The 22602-nt window shown below is 30.3% G+C and overlaps 1 protein-coding gene across 2 annotated transcripts in view; it reads left to right on the forward strand.

The window, feature by feature from the left end:
- Nucleotides 1-21654, forward strand: part of Sgf29 (SAGA-associated factor 29) — a 32826-nt gene extending 11172 nt beyond the window's left edge. The window contains exons 1-7 of one of the 2 annotated variants that reach the window (XM_074119526.1): nucleotides 643-803; nucleotides 894-1019; nucleotides 1155-1289; nucleotides 1387-1668; nucleotides 2557-2661; nucleotides 5151-5277; nucleotides 6172-21654. In XM_074119526.1, coding sequence (XP_073975627.1) covers nucleotides 981-1019; nucleotides 1155-1289; nucleotides 1387-1668; nucleotides 2557-2661; nucleotides 5151-5277; nucleotides 6172-6353 — 870 coding nt within the window. In that variant the 5' untranslated portion in view covers nucleotides 643-803; nucleotides 894-980 and the 3' untranslated portion in view covers nucleotides 6354-21654. Of the gene's footprint in view, nucleotides 1-642; nucleotides 804-893; nucleotides 1020-1154; nucleotides 1290-1386; nucleotides 1669-2556; nucleotides 2662-5150; nucleotides 5278-6171 lie in introns of those variants that run through there. The other variant, XM_074119537.1, reaches the window with a different exon arrangement.
- Nucleotides 21655-22602: the final 948 nt, after the last annotated feature.

The raw sequence follows: 22602 nt of genomic DNA on the forward strand, positions 1-22602 counted from the left end.
TCTCATATACTCAATTTTCTCTCTACCCTGAGTTAAAATAAACTTGTGAGAGATTGCTTAGATGAGAGTGAGATCAGTTCCTATTTCCTATCAGTTTACATCTTCTGAGCCAATCGTAGGTAACTCTTGCTAGTTGAGTTATAAACTATGTTGGAGCATCCTTATTTTAATTCCTTATGTGCAATTAAAAGAATTGTATGATGTATTGTTCTACAAACATGTTACCCTCAAGAATGGTTTGGTGAGATAAGGCGATCTATGTGCTGCGAGGCCCGCTTTGGGACTTATCACAGGCATTTTCCAGATCAAGAAAAGTCAGTTGAAATTTTGGATTTCAGGCTTTACACTTTTTTACAACCTGCCCGTGGTTTCAAAATTACAAGGAAAAATACGCGTTTTTTTACTACAAACGCATTCCACAAAATATTTTTCAAGGGATCGATTTTTAAAACGCTGGGATGACGCTTTTTTTTGATCATATATAATGTATTTCTAAGTTTATTATTTCACTTATATTCCAATTAGTAAAATAATTTCCTTTATAAAAACTTTCTTGGACACCAAACCGGACCTTTTAGTATTGAATATTTAGTTGCAGAAAGTCCCGCCAGAGAGCGGCGTTCAACGCCTACACTTAAGTAATAATTTTGCTTCCAGTTGTGTTCTTCAGTTGTTTCGTCGCGTAGTGTGCAATTTTTTTAGCTTTCTAAGTTCTAATTTCAATGTTTATTTAATGATTTTCATTTTAATTGATTATTTGTTTTTTCATGATTTTATCACGTCCTTCATTTATAATTAATTGTGTAAGTAGTCAAAATGCATGAAGTTAAATTCAAAGTGAGGAGTTTAACCTAATTTTTTTTTTAAGTGGTATTATTTCTGTTTTTTTACAGATCCTTCTTTTAATTGTTTTCTTTTCCTGGTATTGTGTTATTGCGGTTGGGAAATACATAGCATTGAAATAAAACCAAATAAAAAATATGCCATATTCAGCTGAGAATGCTGCGGTGCAAGTGCAGGTAAGTTAGTACTGTAGACTGTAGAAGCTGACAAAATGGATCAATTACTTTTGAGTTGTGCAATATTGTGAAATCTTCACTTTTTTTTTTTGGGACTTTAAATTTGATTTCAAGTTTTTCTTTTCCGTTTTTAAGGAGCGATTGAAATCTCTTTATGCACTTGTTCATGAAATTGAGAATGAAAGACAGAAGGGGGAACACACTTTGGAAAGTATTTCTAAAACTCATGATAAAATCAATCAAGAGGGGCGATTAACTCCCTATAATCAAGTAAGTAATTCGAATTTTCTATTTCTTATTGAACTGTCTGTGAAATTTTTAATTCAATTTGGATATTTACTTTCTTTTTGTTACAAAAAAAATGAAGCAAAAACTGAAAACACTTTATACAACAGCAAAAAATGATGCGAGCCAAGAGGAGGAATTACTTCGTCAGGCGTTGATGAAAATTAGTGAAATCCGCTCTATTTGTAATGAACGTCGTTTACAAGCTAGGAATGGTGGTAATCGTGAGACATTTCATCGTGGTGCTTTGATGAAAATGTTACAAGTTTCCGCACAAACTTTACCATTGTGGGTTGGCAAACCAGGAACTAAAGCTCCACCACTTTGCGGTGCGGTACCAGCTGACTCAAATTATATAGCCAAAGTAAGTGTCTTCTTTTTGTTACCTCTTCTCTGTCATAGAGCTCAAGTTACGCAACCATTGGATTTTATTGATTCTTATGTCAGCTGTGTGTCTGACTAAAAAGTGGTGTGTCTTACATTAAAGTCTTTAACGTTTTTGTCACTATTGAATTTAGGTTGTCTTGGTGGATGATAATGTTCGAATTAGTCACATATAAAATATTTGCTATTTAGGGTGTATAAATGTGAAGAACCTTACATCTTTCCTAGTCAACTGTTGCTTTTTTGCATAGGATTATGTCAGATACCATCTTACGTTTATCTACTACTAACAATTAAAAATTCAACTACTTAGAGAGGAAAATGAAGAAACGAATCATTACGATACATTAACACGAATACAAATGGATGCATTTTTTCCCCCCAAGACATCTCTAGATCAAAATCTGGATTTTCTTCCCAGCCCCACACAACTTTCTTTCAAATAAAAACTGACTGGCCTTATAATAGTTTTGTACAGAAGAATCTTGGCAGTTCATTGAATCGCTGTCGAAATATTTCGAGTGCGGACAGACTCATATTATCTGCCACAACTATTGCTTTTATTTCTTGCAGTGGTTCATTTGCGACAATCATGATTGTTGTCAGATACTTGTACTTGACAGACAGGTTTTTCCGGACCATTTCATCTTCATGTTTTTCGTTCTTCTGGCCTAATTTCTCGATGTTTTCGTGAATATCCTTTTCTCTTCATTTATTGCCAGTTCTTACTGTAATTAGTTGTTATTAACCGATACAATTCATATAAAAATAATCTATTCAATTTGGAGTTTAAATTTTTGGATTTTATTCGTATACAATTTTCAGATTATGTGTTGTAACGCATTAATCGTTATTATTTATAATGCAGCCAGGCGATATGGTAGCAGCTTTGGTTAAGAACGTTGAAGGCGATGAAGACAACTGGATCTTAGCTGAAGTTGTTTCCTTCAACGCAATTACCAGGAAATATGAGGTGAGTGATTGCTATTTTGCTCATTAATCGCTTTCTCAATAATGAAAAACCATCTCCAAAATTTTCATTGAAATTTAAACTGTACTATTTTTCAAGTGTATGTATTAAAACTGTCCGGTACGACAGTTGTATAAGGGTTGATCGTCAAAAACACCCAACTTTGCCATTTTTTTTTTCTATAAAAGATAAAATTCCTAAATTTTCTGTATAATATAGGGCAAATCTTCCTTTATAACTGCAGTTTTTTTTTGCAACAACCCAGATCTAATAGATTTCGAGAAAAAAAGTCGCCAAAAATGGGCAAAAGCGGCAATTTCAGAGAATGTTCTTCTTCTTGTTACTTTTTTTTTTTTAAACTAAAGTAGCGCCTAAACTGACGAACTGATTTTTATGAATGAGGTGCCGTTCGATTCGGAATTTTATGTAGATGTGCCTTTTGGGGGTCATGACGCTGTACATCGAATGGGAGAGGAGTTAGCCCCATGTATATAAGGCCCTCTCCAAAATTATTATTACTAATAATACTGTAAATCTTAGCCCAATTTCGATGAAATTTGGTAGGAAGAAAGTGTAAGGGCTTCCCTACGTAGCATTAAAGCGAGTTCTGCTCTTACACCTTAATAGGTGTAAGGTTTTGCAATCATTTCAAATTATCGTCGCGTCAACCGATTTTCGTGAATGAAGTATCATTTGATTCAAATTTTATGTAGATATGCATTTTAGAGGTTTTGACGCTGTGCATCTTTAGGCGGAAGTAAGGCCTCCACGCAAGTAAGACCCTCTCTAAAACTATTATTACTAATATTTCCATTAAGCTAGTCAGATGTTGAAAACAATTTGGCTCGAAGAAGTAGTTAAAGCTTGACTCGAGAGTGCCATCATGCTCTTACACCTACTAAGAAGAAGTAATGCAATCGTTCAAATTATCGATGCGTCTGCCGATTTACGTTAATGAATTAACATTCGATTCGAAACTTTATGTGGATATGGCTTTTGTAGATCTTGATGTATTCAACATTAGCGCGTCATTAAAATGCTATCCTTATAGCATAGCTAAGTTATCTCTTATAGGTACTAAAGGGAAGAATTGCAATCGTGCGTATTTGACGTTTAATTTCCCTTTCATTTTTAAGGAGAAGTACTATAAACGCACTTCTTCTTTTCTCATTCCTGTAAGTACTAAAATTGCAGTTTATTTTTGCCTTCCTATTTTATTCGAAACGTTCCCCCCCCAAAAATTTGTGTGGATACTTTGGGTACTCCCCCTCTCAGCATTCTTTTAAAAGATCTCACCTGTGGTAGTTACGGTTCACTTAACACCATATCAAGTTATTATGAAACCATTGCTTTTTCCAAATGTTAAGAAAATCTGTAAATTAGATATATAACTTTGCCGAATAGACAAAATGGATAATCTACCCAAAAGGGACAAAAATCTACTTAACAAAAACTTACAGTTTAAAAAATTATAATGGTTGATTAAATGACAAAAGGTTTACAAATCAGCAAATACCATAATTTCATTAATACTTCATTAGTAACATTTAAGTAATTTTACTGCATTAACATGTCATTAATATTTTATAGAATTCATTAGATTTCACAGACCCTTATGCTGTCTATTTTCATGTACAAAATATTTGTTCAGGTAGCACAACATCTAACTTTTATTGGTTGTAATATTTATTAATCTATAATAATAATAAACTATTAATTATAGGTTAAAATAAAACCTCTATACAAAAAAAATTATTAGGATAAAAAATTCATAAGCATTTTTAAAAAAATGCTTACACCGAAATACATCAATTAATTTGTTTATAATATTAATTTATTTTTATTTTAAAGTAAAAATCGTCGTTTTAAGTTCATTCTCCGATTAAAGTGGTTGTTACTTTATGTAGTACCCAAAATACTTTAAAATACGTAATAGTTAATCTGGCTTTATATTAAATAAATATAATTTTCTTCAATTACATCCTTAATCTAGTTGTTCCTACCACAATGTTATACATATAGACAATAAAATAGATAAGATACGCATATTTTAAGGACAGTTAATAATTAAAGTACTTTACTACAGGTTAAATTTTGGTGGTTTTGTAACTCGTTCAAATTTCAAACCTCTATATCTCTCTTCGTACTGTTCCGATTTTAATGAATTCTTTACCGAATTGTAGGGAAAAGTAAGCTCTGTAACTGGTATAAAAAATAGCAGTGTTTAGTGATACTGGTTAATGAGATATGGAAGGTTTTGCTAATACAACACTAATAATCTCAGAATAACTTTCTGAGGCTGGCAAAGCGCTGAAAATGCTTATTTCTTAGATGGTAACGCGTCTTAAACTCAAAAAATAAAAATGAAATGGATAAAAAAGAAACACAAACCTCCAACACAACTTTTTAAGTGACTTTTATCTTTTTTTATTTTTTTAAATCAGTTGAAAAGGAATTTTCAGTTTTATAAATAAAAAAAAAAACTGTTGTAGGTTGATGACATAGATGAGGAACAGAAACCAAGACATACGCTCAGTAAACGGCGGGTAGTTCCATTGCCTTTAATGCGGGCCAATCCAGAAACTGATTCCCATGCACTCTTCCACAAAGGAGCTATAGGTATTTTTTTTAAATTTTTATTTATTTAATTTTTTGAGAAGGCCATTCTCCCCATTTTAGATAGATGAAATATTTCAATTTGAAAGTATCGGTTTATTATTTCAATGGTTTACTAGAATTACCATCGTGACCGTAGTTTAGTTTATTTCAGTTATGTTTAATATATTTCCAATAAGTATGTAATTTTTAAATTAATTTCTTTTCCTAAGAATCTCATTCTCCGCTGAATAAATCCTAAATAAATTATTCTTGCATTTATTTAATCAATTTACATGTCATTTATGAAAGTCTCTCTGCTTGAAAACTTGCTAGCGATGAATAAAATAAATAAAAAATTAGCTTTTAACTAAACTAATGATATTCACCAAAATTTTTGCATCCACGATTTATCGGAAAAATTCTATTGTTCAGCACAACCAATTCTCTCTCTTCCTCTCTCTCCCAACGTCCTCCTCAGATGTTCTTAAGGTATACAACAATTAACAATTTTGGGAGGGTTGCAGGGAGAATATTTCTTCTCCTGGTTAACTTAACTTTTCAGCAAAATTATAAATATAATCTGTCAGGAATAATCACTTCTTTATCGCCTATTGCTTCCCTTCTATCCAACTCCTCCCCAGCTGTTCTGAGAATAAGCTGCCATTGCTCATCTCCCAACCACATGTTGAGAAGGTGTATTGCTTACCTCCACTCCGGCTTATGTAGGTTAACAAGTCACATTCACCTACTTGAAAGAATAAGTTTTGTTGAAGGAAGGTTGATTAAGATTAGGATAACGTTCAGTGAAATTTACTATCAGTAGAAAATTATCCAATTAGTATTGTAATAGTTATAATTGCACTGGGGAAGAGTTTACGTGAGTGGTCACGCTAGATTTTTCTTTTTCTTGAACAGTGATGGCGTTATATCCGCAGACAACATGTTTCTACAAAGCGATTGTCAATCAATTACCCGGATCACCTACAGAGGATTATGAAGTCTTATTTGAAGATTCCAACTATCCAGATGGTTTTGCACCACCGTTGAACGTTTCACAGCGATATGTTATCGACATCAAAGAAAGGAAGAAGACTTAACATCAGGTAACGGGGTCTCCTCCCCATTTATTGTCAGCAACTACTATATCATCAACAGCATCGGTTTCATCAACTTCAGCAGCGGCAGGGGGAGTAGCATCAGCAAGTGCTTCTTCAATAGCTACGGTTTCATCTGTCATCGCATCCAGTGGTAGCGGTACAATGAGCACAGCCGGTCCTGGAGAGCTTAGCTCGGCCTCGGTAACCTCTACAGCAGATGACAGCCTATCTTCTGATGACGACGCTTCTACTGATTAGGTAGGAGGTATTCACTTAATAAATCGCATTATTTTTTGCAATCATATATCCAACAAAGCAGTATAAAAATAAATCTGTTAGAAAAGATCTATGTAAAAAAAAGTAAAAGAGTGAAGTCATTGGATGAAAAAAGTATATATTAGAAGGAACTGATGTTTGATCATACATCAAAAAATGAAAACCAAAGAAACCAGAAAGAAACTTTCCAAGAAGCATTTTAGAAATCCCCTTCCGAGGTCGAATTGATAAACTTTATTTTGTTCCTTAATTAAAAAAATAATAAGAAAATTTGGAGACTGCGTAAAAATAATAATTCCTGTTCGTGTTTCACATTCCACAATTTGCAAAATTTCTTCTATAAGCACAAAAAAAAACATCAAATTTCATATTTTTCTTATTTATGAGAAATTTACAAAATAGAATAACATCTCTAACATAGTAAAAAAAAAAAACGAAAGAACAAAATAAAATATCAAAGAAAAACTGTAAAATCGTGTCTCCAACAACAAATTGTTTCTGACATGTGTATAACAAAGAAAGGGCTAAATATGTGTCATTGCTAAATCTATAATGTTAAGGGATGTATATGTATTAAGCCCTTACTTTATTTAAACTTTATTAAATTTACAAAAAAAAAACAAACCAAAATCATAGTTTAGTGCAAAATATTAATTTCTATTACAGTTTTATCAATAAGCAGTTGTGCCTTAATTATATTAAAAAATAAAAAAAAAATCTGTAAGTATTTATATCGCTGATCAAAAAGTATACAAAAAACAAAATTTCAAATTAACATCAAGCAAAGTTAATTTCTTTCGACTTCGGATGAGCTTTCTGAGTGTAATAAGTGCGCAGAGAAAGGAAGTGAAAAATTACTTCAAAAAAAGAAATAAATGAAATTAAGTACAAAAACAAGCAAAAAACAAAAAATGGAATGTAAACAGAACAGGTACATATATAACATTTATTTATTTTTATTCATTTTGTAATTTATTATTTTTGTACAAAAATAATTTTTTTTGTCATAATTCTTAATTTTTTTTATTTATATTCTCATTTTTGTGTTTTATTTTATAATATAATATATTTTTCTCTAAAAATTTGATTTTCTAGATCATTTTTTCCCTAACATTCAGTAACTCCCTCACTTAACGACCTAATTTCTGTTTTTAAATAGCTTTAATGTTTTTTGTTTTCTGCGGGGCTTCGATTTGTTTTTTCATATAAGAAAAAAGGTGTTTAACAATCTTTTTCTTGTTGTTTATGTCTAAGATATCCCAGTTTTTTTAGCAGATAAGAATTCTGTTTTTTTTGTCTTTTGCAATGCTGTTGTTGCTTTTATTAAATTTTAATATAGTTGTAGTCTATTACCTATTCTACTACTGAGTTATATTTTTTTTCTTTACAATAAGGAACGTTCCAGTCAGTTTTTATAAATGGGTGAATCATTGTTCGCAGGTATTTTTATTGTAACAGGATAAGATTAGGTTGCTTTGTTGTTTGAGCAGATCCTTGTTCGGCAGTAATGCTAATTCTTCTCTTGAGTGGAATATAGAATCGTAATTTTTTTCATCTGTCATCCCCTACAATTCAAAACCATTCATTGAAACATGGCTAGTTGAAAAAATAAAAATAAATGCATTTATGGCACGTTTTCTGATAATTTAGTCCGTGATTTCCTTCTCAAATTTTGAGCTACTTTAAAATCATAGTTTCAGTTTTTCTTTAAAAGTATTTAATGCTTAAAATAAATTAATATGAAGAAAAATAATCAAAATCTGTAAGTTGTAAAAAAAACTTCTGATACTGGAGAAAGGTAGGGGAAAAACTACAACTAAATTCATTTAACAGTTATTTTTGAAAGTCTTAATTAATTAGGAAGTTATTAAAACTAAAAAAAAAGTTAATTTTAGGTAGAATTTTAAAAAGGTGTCTATTGACAACTTTGGTTGAAGAATTGTAATAAATATATAAATAAATAAGAAAACAATAACAACTCATATTAAGCTTCTTCTGTTTTTTTTTCATAAAAACCGTAAAATGAAATTTAGGATAAAAGCAGCTATTAAGTCCGTTAAGTGAGGAGGAATCCCTTTTTTCCCCAAAACGCAATCGGCAAAAACTTTTTGTCAAAACCCTTTTTCCCCTCTCAAAACATTTTTTTTTGGTTTTACACTATTTTTGTTTTTCTTCGCTATTTATTATTTTCCAAATCTATTTTTTTGTGAACTATGTAGTAAGATTAATATTTTTTACAACTCTTGCATGTCCCTATTTCTATGTTTCATTAAAAAAAAAAAAAAATGCATGCGATTATCTGTTTGTATCTTAATTGTAGATTAGATATAAAATTATATTTAATGTTTATTGTACTTACGTTTTATTATTATATTATAATAGAAGGAGGTGAGTGTACTTAATTACATTATAGCTATTTATATCATCTTAATCTTTGGAATAATAATAAATTAGCATAATATTTAAACATAAAGTAGTGATTTTAATTTAATTTTTTTGAAGTAACTCTTTTGTACAGGTTTATTACAATTTTGGTTTATTATTAGTTTTTCTCTCAGCTTTTTAAAATTTTATTTTATGTTTTCCTGTTTTTCTTTTTTAAAATATTTTTGGAGGATGTTTTCTTAAAAATATCCTAATCTATTAACTAACCTCCCCTGCAAAGATATGAAAAAAAGTAGAGAATTATAGAGCAAAAAAGTTAAAAAAAAACACAAATGGTTCCTCCTTCATGGCTCTTAGATTTTCTTTTTCCTAGGAGCTTCTTACAGCTCACTTTCAAGGGCAGTGCACTGTAAATAGCTTTGGGCGCCAATTACCTCTGATGTTAACAGCCTTAAAGTTGACAAAGTTGGAGAAATGGCCAAACTTGCTGGATATTGAGCCATGCGTGACCTTAGCTTACCTCTTTTTACTCTAAACCATTCAGAGACTAATTCCTTTGGCCTGTTGACACTGTTGGCTTCATCGCACACCAGCCTCATGATGGAGAAAAGAAGAAAATTTTTTTTGGTTCCAAGACCAACCTCTAGGGAATCAAACTCAAGCCAGAGGTTTCGGGGAGGAATCGCTAGTCATCATGTGCTATTATCATCTCAAAACTTAAAAAAATAATTTTTTCTCCTGTATCAGATATTTAAAAATATTTTCTTGCATGATCTTAAGTTCTGCACGAGTATGTCGTCCACAAAGAAAGCTAGTAAATCAGTCCAAGGCCTCTGTGATCTCAACATTCGAATGCGGTACTCTCAATCAGAGAACCTTCATCCGTTCCGTCTGTTTAAATTAGAATCTGGACAATGGTTTGCCTTAAAACAACAGTTTTTCTTCGCAGAGTGCCTTCATTCTCTGATAGAATTCTTGTAAAGTTGTTTCTTCCACACCTAACTTCTGAACGGAATAGTTAGAGGAAGTTTCGTAATTTCTTGACACCAAGAATTGAAACCTTTAATACAACCCAGATTGTATGAGTGGAAGGAGTCCTACATTTTAGCTAAATAACTTTTTTTTGATACACAATGGAATATTGCTTTTAATCTTGCAACATTCCTCCGATAGAGAAATAACTTGCCTACTTTTGCCAGAGAGGATTAAAGAAGATTCTGCCAAGAAAAATGTTGATATAATACACACAACAAAATTCCCAACCCTAACATCAGCAAGAATCCTGGAAGACCTATACATATATCTTTTGTATGTAGGCGACATTACATTATTCGTCGGGATGTCTTACCAATGAGATAATTAATATTCACATATCTATTAACAACTGGTAAAAATTCGATTCCATTCACATTGTAGGATTATAGAAGTAAGAAATTCAAGAAATAAAGGCATTTCGATGTACGCTATTTTTAAATATTTTTCAGTTTAACTCTTGATTCACTATCTGTTTTCTTCCATTGATAAACTTTCTAGAAAATGTCCTCTTTTTCCTGTTAATTGAATTCTATTTTAAGTTCATTTATGTGGCGATAGTTTATATTAATTTATCTAAAAAACTATTTAAACTAGTATTATAGAGTAATTTTAGATAAGAAGCTTTTACTTAATTAGTTGGTAGCTACAGTCGAAAGTAGAGGTTTCTATTTCTACTATTTCTTCTTTATAAATATTTAATTATTTGTCTCTGTAGGTAATTTACTTATTTTAAAGTTTTAAATAAAATAAAAATCAAAAGTGTAACCATTGTGAATTTGTAAGAGTCATAATAACCTTGGTACATAAGTATTTTTTTTCCACCTCTTTTAGATTCTTTAAAAATACAGAAAAAAAGTTTTCCACAACATTTTCATCTCGCAATCAAAAAAAGATGTTAAAAAATTATTAAAAAGTATGAAGAGTTCGGTTTTCAAATCTAGAGTTTAATTTGAGAGTCCAACATTGCTGGAAAACATTTGAATTTTTGGGGCACAATTGATTCAATTTTTAAATATTGGATCCATTAAGAAAATTTTTACGTTTCGACAAGTAAAGTCTATCTAAACAAGGGGTTGATTTGCTCGTTTATCCGCCATCTTAATAGCTGCGGCAGCCGCTTATTTATTCATTATTTTTAAACGCAAATCACCTCTATTTGTGGCCAAGACATTTTTTCGCAAGTAGAAAGTCCGTGGGAATTAAGCTTATTTAGACCTTTTATTAATTAACGTGTAAATGAAAAAAAAAAAAAAAATAACTTGAAAATGAAATTGGGGAAAAAAATGTTAACTCTCCTAGTCTGGAAGGAGACTGACAAGCAACTTTCACGGGAGAGGCCAAATTATTTGTTTGATTTAATGGGAAAAAGTGCCAATGGCTGATCCAGTTCCCTTACAATGTTTCTATCACAATTTGATACGGGACTAAGCAGCCCTTGCTGTATCAAATGAGACGATAACAAACCACGGTGTTACGGTATGCCCATTTGCAACAAGGGTATAAATGTCATAAGATTTAATTTGAAATTTGTGCATTAAGAAATTGATAAATAAAAATTTAAAAAGTGCCTTTATATTTTAAGTTCATATATTACTTATAATTTGTCAAGTTGCATTCAGTTTAATTATTCTAAGTGTTTCAAATTACAGAGATGATTGTAGGTAAGTGCAGAAATAAATGAAAATAATCCATAAAGAATTAAGATCAAGAGCTTAAAAATTTAAAACTATTACAAGTCTTCCAGAAATATTATTTTATTTTAACAATATTATAATTAGGACATTTTGCAATAGTAGCCAGATTGACTGGATGATAAGGATTTTCTTTAAATAAATAAATGACCAGCAGATTATAAGCAAAAAACAAAAGCCGTTACAATGATTGTGATAATACCATCAAAAAATCGAATACACAAAAAGTGATGTTCCTAGCCATAGTTGATATAATAAATGAAAAAGAAAATTCGTACAGATTGTAATAATATTTAAAAAAACATACATATCAAGATAAAAAAATAGAATGACATATCCGTTAAGTCAGCGTTTAATTTTATTGCCTAACATTAAATTCATCAACCAGCGGCCCGCGATTTGGACGATCAATTCATTATAAAAGCAAATAGTAATGAGTATCTGAATATTATTAATTGTAATGACAATATTGTGATAGATATTGAACACAAAATGTTTAAAACTTTATTTACTGCAAATTATCGATCAATATTGAATCTTTTGTAATTAGTTTTGAGCATGACTAAACAGTTGCTGTAGAGGGGTGGAGAAATAAACTTTAGGATGCCGGGCATTTTGAGTGGAAGAAAATAAGACTAAATCCCTTCTTCTTTGAACCCTTTTGTGAATGGGCGAAGATCTCTCCAGGAGGAGCTTTATTAGCTCAGACCAACATTCCAGTATTATAAAAACGAAATCTGACTAATTACAAACAGAAGAGTTCTGAGGCGTGCCTTGGACTGAGCAAAAAATAGGCTTCGCTAGCTGAGATCTTCGGATTTATTGGGCTGTGTCAACTAGAAAGGCTCCAGAAGAAGCTGGGCCTGAACCATATGGAACCTGAAGATCTAGTAGGGAATAGAAGGAATGTCACAGAAGAATAATCATTACAATTTTTTTTTTATCTGAGTCTGAACGTTGTGGGCATTATAAATAGTTTTTGTTTGATGTGGAAGAGAAATCACGTTTTACACACCTTTTGCAAGAGATTAAGTAGAACAAGGTTCCCTCAATTGCATTGATAGAGCTTGACAGAATCCCAACCAATGTGGCCTTTGGGAACAGTGTGCTTTGTCCCTTTTTAGACTTCTAGGAGATTTAACAATGCACAAGCACTCATATTGTATCATTACAATTTTCGTCCTCTTTTATCCTAATACCTTAGCCACCAACTAACTTCAGAGGCACTATCAATTAAACTGGAGGTAAAGTAAATATCTAAGATCTCAGTGAAAGGCATGAAAATACTGCAACGCTAAAGGACTTTTGCCAAAATCATTGGGCAATACTGTTGTGCCTGTGAAATTGATCGTCCAAGGGCCGCTGAGGATCAGTAATAAAATAAAAAAAGTTGCCCATCTAGTACCAGGTAAGAGGTTAAATACAGAATGATGTCTCCGTTTAAATATTTAATTCTATGGTAATTAAAAATTTTTTATTTTTGTTCTTTCTAATCATAAGAAATAAAAACTAATTACTTTAATAAAATTAGTAATATTTAATGAAAACAAAATTTCATTTGTGAAATAGAGATTGTGCAATATTTCGATTGAAAGTTCTAAGGTAGGGTACACTGTAGTTCTAAGTTTGAGGTTTCAGAAAACCTATCAGTTTAAAGAAGTTTTAACTCTTACCTGGCCAATAGGAAAAAAGACTACAAAACTGGACGAGATTTTTCTATAGAGCGCAATTTTCAAAATAAAAGCTTTGATAAATTGGCAAGTTCCTCATTTACGAAGTTAACCAGCTTTGGCTCTCTCGTGCATCATGGCTAGATGTTGGACTTAAAAAAATAAAACTCCAGATTTATTTTGTTTTTCCTTAATTCAGAGAATGTTCCTATTATCTTTGTAATTAACAGAAAGTAGTTGTTACTTATAAACGTTAGATTAGTTCATAGAATTGTGTAATTCATTCACACAGAACATAAATTTCTTAACATTATTAAAACTTCAATTCTTCAATTAACATTGAAGAATTGAAGTTTTAATAATGTTAAGAAATTTATAGATTAGAATATTTTTAACATATTTTATTTAACCATTTATTCTCTAATTCATAAAAAAAAACTCTGAATAACTGGGTAACCGTTATCCTTTTTAATATTAAGTCTTATAATAATTAATTTTAAGCAAATATATTTAAGATTTTAATATTTTTAGATTGTAAGGGTTAATTAGAATTTTTATTATAATATAGCTTTTAATATTAGTAATAAAACGGCTATAAAAATAAAACAAAAAAACAACTGCACGAATAAAATACGTTATATTTTAGACGCAATTTTTTTATTTAAATCTTAATAACAAATTAGCGTTTATTTAGAATATAACAGCATTGAAATTTTATTACAGAACAGGCAGTAATTTTTATTTCTTCATATCTTCAAGCAATAGTAATAAGCATGTACTTTTTTAAAGTGCGATCTAATGTAAGAATTGAGCAATAGTTTCACAAAAATAATTATTTCAAACAATTTAATTTTTTGACCGTAAAATAAAAATCATCCCGGTAGTTTGTTATAATAATCGCGCGCCACACACTAAAAATAACATAACTGAACATCTTATAAACATAAATAAACAAATGATCGTCATTGGAGCATAACTTTTTTTTTCCTTAGATATATATGGTAATTATTTTTAAAAGAAAAATTTATTAACGACAAAAACTTGAGCCGGATTAATTAAACTAAAATATTAATCTTTATATTTTATATGTATTCAAGTAGGAGTAATTCTGTAGAGATAAGAATACTTAGACATAAATTTTTTAAATTTAATTTTTGTATTCCTTCATTTGAGTAAATATTTGTTTTTTCTTTAATTGAAATTAACGTAATTGACTCAGGTGGTTCCTTTAATATTTTAATATATATAATTCAAATTAATTTAATTTTTATAAGGAAAATAATTATAATAATCCGAAAAAATATTTAAAAGTTTTCCTTTTTTCAAGATATTACAAAAAAAGTAAAATTTTTTTAATCTGAAAAATTGTAAAAAAAAAAATCCCTATAATTTATCTTTTTCTTTTCTTTTTTGTGGAAAAAAGTTATAATTCCGTAGATTTAAACTAAAACTACCTCAAATTTTTATCGATCGCGTTTAGAAAAATAAAACGAAAACCAAAATTTTCAAAATTAATCAGTAAAAACAAAAAATAAATAATAAGTTTTGATTTTCTCTTCTGTAAGAAATATCCAATTTTATAGTTTCTAACATTTCCTCCTTCATTTTTTAAAATTTAATCAAGTATTTTTCATCTCATAGAAATAATATTAAAAGTAAGTAAGTACAATTAAATTTTAAAAAATAAATGTAAAATTTGCGACTTTTTTTAAAAACAAAATTACTGGATATAAATGTTCTTGTTTGCCCCTAATATTTCACGATAAACCCTTTATCTTATAAGCAAGCCATCTTATCTTCCTTTCGTAGGTAGTACAGTAAAAATAATAAAAACTTCTGATTTTTTGTTTTTAAATTATTGTAATGATTTTGGTGTTTTATTGTTAGAAAAGGTGAACATTTATTGTTTAAATAACTTCATTTACTTCTTCGCAGCGGATTTTATTCTGGTAAAAAAGCAAACAAGCGAAAAAAAAAAAAAATGGTTGCGAAGTTGGTGGTGTAAGTAAATGGAGAATTAGAAAGATGTAATTACACACACGATACTTACTTAAACAATTCAAATTATTAATATTACGGAGCGAAAATAGCGCATACAGGGAAGTTGATTTTTGTAGTGGTAGCTAAAAACGGATTCTTGATTTATGTCGGACATCTTCTTTTTATGTTTCTGATAGGAATGTGTCTTCAATCATGTGCTTAACCCCTTCTGTGCCACATCTAACATTCGAGAGGCGTTTAACAGAAATTTTAGGAAAAGCTAGGTTGCCGGAAGCCAGTGCCTGGTGCCAATACTACCCACCTCCCAACAAATTTCTTAGGAGGCATATCCTCTGCCAACTTCTGGAACTACAGGACTCTCAAGGATAGTTCTATGTATAGAGAGGAACCGGCTGTCAGAGGAAACAACTCTCTGTTGCGAACTTATTCTTACCCAGTAACGCACTCTTCCAAATATTCTAAGGTTGCTCCCAAAATTAAATCTTTCTAGAGGGCTTCTAGAAATGGTATAATTTGTCCTCTAATTTTGTGTAACCTGGTCGTTGAATACACTCTCTGTACGAATACACCTCCTACTGCAAAGCCTTTCTGAAGATTGCTTCCTTTGACCATCTCTTAACCAGCAAGTGATAACAGTTAAAGTTGAGGATTACTTCAGTCCTAGCTGCCCAAAGTTTTCTCATAATCTCATACTTTCTCAATTAACCTGGTCGTCAGCGTCATCATGAAAAGGAGGAAATTGAGCCCACCCAGAATTTTGTTTCTATCAGCTCGAGCCCCTCGCATTGGAGGATATTGGTGCTCTCATTTTTAGTGTAGCTCCGAGGCAGATACCTAATATAGTTGGTTTTGTTATTGTGTGAGTGTATGAGAGAGAGATTTCTTAATCTTAGGAAGGAAATAATGTCTTCACTTGAGTTCTTACGCCGTTAAAAAAAAGATTTAATATCTTGAATGCCTTTAAACCAATGAAATCACCACCCAAGCCGCATCGAGCGATATTATTTTTAGCAACATCTCTAGCAGGTTCGAACTATAAATTGTTTAGCATTGATTGCTGACTTCCGTTTGAAACAGCCATGTGACTGTCTCATTTTTGGATAATTCTTGAATAATCTTGTGGATCTTCAAGTCCATAAAATTATGATTTTAGACTATTGCATTAGCTGACAATTATAAGGTTTTTACCAATTTTTCCCAAGAAGCAGGATTCCTATTGGCCGATTTATAGCTTAGTGGGAGTGCAATCACTTATTGCAAGAATTAGTTATGGACGATATTTTATCTGGCTCTCAATCTATAAGTAGGGTGTACCTTAAGGCGGAATGGAAGCCCCATTCAAGACTACTAAATCTTAACTTAAAATTCTCTCACCACTAATCGCGGATTCCTTTAAGTAGGATCTTTAGAAAATACCGCACACATTAAAAAACAACAAAAACAAAAATCCGTCCGAATCGAATTATTTTTGAGTTTTTAAATGTGCTATTTAAAATTAGTTCGGATAATAAACCAAAAGGGCCCCCCACCTAGTTAGATTAGGCAATAAATCTCCCGAATATTTTTTTGAATAAAACTTCAAATCATCCCCAGTAATAACTGAAGTTTTTTATTTTGAAGGAAAGTTATACTTTTGAACTTAATTATAGAAAGTGCAAGATATATTGTATGAGCTTTAAGAAAGCAGTTGATTTCCAAAGTGATTTGTTCTTATGTTTTTCGCATTTTCTCTTTGACTTTTCTCCAACGATTTTCCTATTTCTGCTGCCCATTAAAAATACATTTGATTGATGATTTGTTTCTACAGTTGTCCATTCTATTAGAGATAATTTCTATTAGTGGGGAGGCTAGAAGAAAATGGGCTTATTTGTTTTTTTATTTTGCTTTGGTTTTTAATGTTAATATATTTTATAAAAGCAACTTGTTAATTATTTGTTAAAAATAATTAAGCATATTGAAAGAAAACTTGGAATTTCTTTTTCAAAGTGATGAATTTCAGAACATACAAATTAAAAAATGAACCATATCGAAAAATTAAAAAAAAAAAAAAAGCTTGCGGTAACCACATTGTGCATCTTTTTGATATAAGAGAGTAGCGATGAAACCTTTCTTTTTCCGAACATTGTCATCTTAATTTTACCTATTGTCTTTAGAGCATAAAACAGGTCCGGATTTATAATAAAACAAAACATAGTTGGAGGTCCACTTGTCAAGCCCTTTTTAACAATCAAAAAATATTAATAATAATATAAGTAAGGGAGGGATTAGCTGAGGGTTAGCGTACTGGATTCCCAAGCGGATATCTCTAGTTCGAATCTAGTATTGGCTCTTAGATTTTCTTTCCCTAAAAGCTTCTTACAGCTTACTGACCGGTGATGGACAGTGTTTCTAAAACGATAGAACGCTGTCCGGAGGCCAGTAGTGCACTGGGAAAGCTCCGGGCGCCAATGATCTCAGATGTTAACGCGCCTTGAACTAGAAAAATAATAATAAAAGTAAATAATACAAAATATATAAACATATATTGGTGTATAAAAGTATATATATTTAATTAAAAGAAGAGGACCCTGTCGTTTAATATTAGTAAGAGTAATTAAGAAGACTACAAGTAGGGCAAACTAATTGACCTGTTGGCTATAGAAGACAGCTGTATCAGCTTGGTGTTATAAATCAGCTTAGATGGAGGTTTCATTTACTAGATTATTCTGTTGAAAATAATTTAAACAGAAAAATAAATCATATTTCAATGAATATTACAAAAATTATTGCAGATGACTAGTATACATCACAACATTGCCTATTATCTTATAAATATTATATTCTTATATACAAGAATAAAAATTGGGTCCGAAATATCCACTTGTCATAGCCCTTTTTTAAAATAAATTAAAAAAATAATAAAAAGATAATTAAATTGAATAAAAAAATAAAAAAAAAAAGGTTCCTGTCGTGAAAAAATATAAAAGAAAATTATAATAGACTTCAAGAAGGATATCTTTTGTAACTTGACCTAGCCGATTAATAAATAATAATAATAAAATTAATGAGTCAAATATCATGGAGGTGTCGAATTAAGTTTACGAAATCCGTCACCCATAAAACTTTAAACAGCACTTAATCTCGCATTCAGCAAGATTTAAATGTACACAATTACATCCTGTATTGTGTTTCAGCTATTCTTGATTATAAACAGGTGCAATGAACAGCGAACGAACTTTTTTGTTTAAGAAAATTCTCACTTTCCAACTTCCTCTCCCCCCCAAAACGATGACAAAAATATAAATTTTTTACTTTCCTGTTTGAAACGTATTTATTATAAATTTTGAAAATTTTAAATAAAATAACTCAGGGTCAATTAAAAAAAATACTTATAAATTGAATAATAAACTCAAATTATTTAAATTAATAAAATTGAAATTTCTACCTTTTTTTTCTTTTCATTATAACCTTGGTGATAAAATAAAATAAAAAAAGAACCTTTTATTATGTTTTATAAGTTTTCTTAAGAAAAGTAAAAAAAGTTGAATGAAAAACAGTTTTATCCAATAATAATAGAAAGATCAGAACACCTTAGGTTAAATTAAACAAAAATCAAAAAAGATACAAAATGAACAATACAATTATAAAAAAAAGGTATAAAATTTAAAAGATAGTAAATAAAATAAATTAAAAGGATAAAAAAACTGTATCCTTATTTCTTTGATTATACATATACTCTTAGTATTAACATTCTAATAGTCAGCTATACTCTTAATACAACAGAATCTGAAAAGATAAGCAAAATTAAGGCAAACCATTTAATTTTAATGAGATCTCTTAAATTACAACAATTTTAGGGGTCTTAATGTAAAAACAAAAAATACAAAATTAATAAATATAAATAAAATAAAATGAAATAAAATAAATAAATAATTACCTAACTAAAAAAGCAAAAAATGGTTTAGATTTAAATGACGTATGTATTTATATTTAATAATATAAGCAGCATAGTTAGACAGTTTTTAAGCGTAGTTTTAATAATATTTAATACTTTTCGAACTACAAAAAAAAAAAAAAATTAAGTCGTATGTATATATTTTTTCCATTTGAAACGCACAATAACTATTAAAGTTATACGCAATTTTTATTTTTCAGATTTTTTTTTTTTAATTAATTGGTTTAGCTAAATTTAAATATTATATAAATATAATTTGCTAAATAAGCAAGGGCCAATGCAGCAGATAGCAGAAAAGACAGTATTGCTAGACCGGAGCACTTCAATGTTAACATTCTACGATTACTTCTATAACTGCGCAATTTCAGTAAGCCACAGTCTCCAAAATCAAAACAGTTCTTTAGCTAGGAATAACTTCAGAGTTTCATAGGAAGAAATCCATCCAGTTTATTGCTAGGCGACAAAATATTTTCTAGACTAAGATCATCAACATTTTTTTTGTCCAAGATTTTGTGCAGAAAAGGTACAATAGTCATGCCAAATATTCACATTACACACAGTCACAGTCTAAAATAGATTCATCTTACTGCAGAGTAGCGAAGTACCTTTCGTTACATCAGAGGATCTCTGCAGGCTTGCTGCTGGCGTTGTCTTCAAGATCAGCTATTTGTTCATCACAAGTCCTGTGCAGTCGTATTTGATTTTTAACATCTTGTTTCAGCCTTTTAGAGCAGTTATTCTTGTAATAATTATTTACTAGCAGGGATTTTAATTTTTAAGTACATGACCGGGGTGAGTAATTAAGTCATCTGTGTTCCACGACAGACTAGATTTTCTCTTTGTGTACAGGTAATGTTTCGAACATATTTTACGTACTAGAATATGAAATTTTGCTGTACATTTCGAGTTCTTATGCTGACAAGTTGGTTATTAATACAAATGGATTTCTCTCTATATATTTATGTTCCTTTGTGGATCTATATTTGCATCTTATTCCTGCATGTTTTCACATTGTACAGTTTCTGTGCCAAATAGATTTATTAACTGCAAAGAAATGAAATATTGCTTGCTAAGTTCGAGTTCTTCTGTTGATTAGTTATGTATTCACATTGAGAACCATCATAGTCTCTTAAATGATTTAACACTGCGGAGGTTGTTACAAAACTGATCCGCAGAGGACCTCCAATGTAACAACCTCCGCAGTGTTAAATCAGTTAAGAGACTATGATGGTTCTCAATGTGAATTCATAACTGATCCGCAGAGGACCTCCAATGTAACAACCTCCGCAGTGTTAAATCAGTTAAGAGACTATGATGGTTCTCAATGTGAATACATAACTGATCCGCAGAGGACCTCCAATGTATTAGAATTTGTCTTCATTGTTTTCACATGGTAAACTTTTTCATGGTCACAGTCTTGACTAAATTGAACAACATTGACTAGTGAATATTCTCAAATTTTTTTCTCAATCTGGGACTGTTCCATCAACTTTGGATGTAACTTTCGTTATATTTGAGAATTCCCTTTAATTAGTTTGTCATTAAATGCTACACCATATATTTTTATGGAGTGTATTAAATTATAGCCCTGATCACTAAATACATATGAAATCCTTTGCAGGCTATTTTAATATTTCTCTTCTCTATGTGTTTCACATTATGATCAGCTTCAGTCTCGAATTGATTTATTAATTGTGGGGATTTTAAATTAGTTAATGATTCTAGAAATAAAATAATTTTTTGAAAGTTGCACACAAACAGATGTAATCAGTCATTAAGCAAATGTTTTGAATGTTGACAAAGTATTGTTCTGATATGCAGTACTGTTCTTGTGAAAAATCATGTATGTATCTGACGTATTTTGGTTCCACCCTATGTCAAAGTTACCTTTTTTAAAAATCTTAATACAGAACCTAAGTAAAAAAATTAAAATAATTTTTGTCCGGACAAAAATTAAAAAACATCCTTTGGAATAGATTTTAGTGTTTCTGTTTGCTCATAGGTAGTGCTCAAGCATTCATTTATTTTTATTTTTTTGCCATTTCTCTGATTCTCTTCTCGTTGAAGCGCGCACTCGTCAAGAGATGAAGCGAAATAAACGGTATTTTTAGTTTTTATTAATGTATTTCTTATTCGCAATATATCCATCCAATAAGAACTGGTCCGAATCTTATTACCTATAATAGAATAAATTAAGATGGAGATAAAGAAGAAATGGTCCACTTGCTTTAGCCCTTAGTAGATAAATAAAACATAAAAAAGAAAAAAAAAACTGAAAAATAAAAAAAAAACTGAAAAATAAAAAAAAATCTTAAAAAATGTACAAAAACGAACTAAAAAAAAAAAAGAAAAAAAAACGTCGACAAGAAATTGTCATCCATATAAAAATAAAAAAAATATATATAAACAGACTGCAAGTCGGGCTTTCTAATTAATTGACCAGTTTCATTGTATTCAATTTTTTTACAGTCGCATCATTTTTTTTGTACACAAAAATCTGATGTGTTATTGGGTGTTGTATTGTGAATGTATTTAATTAAGGTTGTTTGCTTAATTTATGTATTTTATTTATTATTATTTAGTCTCATTGTCGAAACAGTTGGCTATTTAGTTTAAAATAAATAAGTAAGGATAAGTTTGAATTAAGCGTAAATTTAAGAAACATAAATTGTAATATGAAAAGTTACCAAACTGTAAGTTAAATAATGCATTTTCGTTCTGTGACTGCTCTTCTTGTTTTCTCGCTTCGATATGCTTTGGGTTCTTTTTATCAGCATCTAATTAGTGATGATAAAACGAGGGACGTTCCAATAGACCAATTATGGGTAGAGGTGACCGTGGGATTCTTTTGGCTTACTTCGCTCTACTTAATTCTGTTCTAAAGCTCGTACTTCAATTCAGGTCCAGCTGCTGGATTAAAGGCTGCAGCAACAGTGATGACTGAAACCAAATAAGAGTTTTCAATTTTTAATTTTTTCTGTAACTGTTTCGGATAATCTTAACTAACACGAATAATAATAACAATTGAAATAAATAAATAAAACAGGAAACGTGCAAATAAAGTGTTTGTACATCAGCTACTTCGGGGTTTCTCTAACTTAATGTTGTAGAATTTCAAAATGATCCCTCTCTTTCTCTTCTCTCACTGGATATTTTACATTTACAAAGATAATCTAAATATTAAAATGTTTCAACTATTTAGTATATATTATTAACATTTATGTACTTTGAAAATAAGTCTTCCTTTAGTTTGTACA

Source organism: Rhodnius prolixus, unplaced genomic scaffold (genome assembly GCF_049639745.1).
Source record: "Rhodnius prolixus isolate KJV_2025 unplaced genomic scaffold, Rpr scaffold_1, whole genome shotgun sequence".
Lineage (NCBI taxonomy): Eukaryota > Metazoa > Arthropoda > Insecta > Hemiptera > Reduviidae > Rhodnius > Rhodnius prolixus.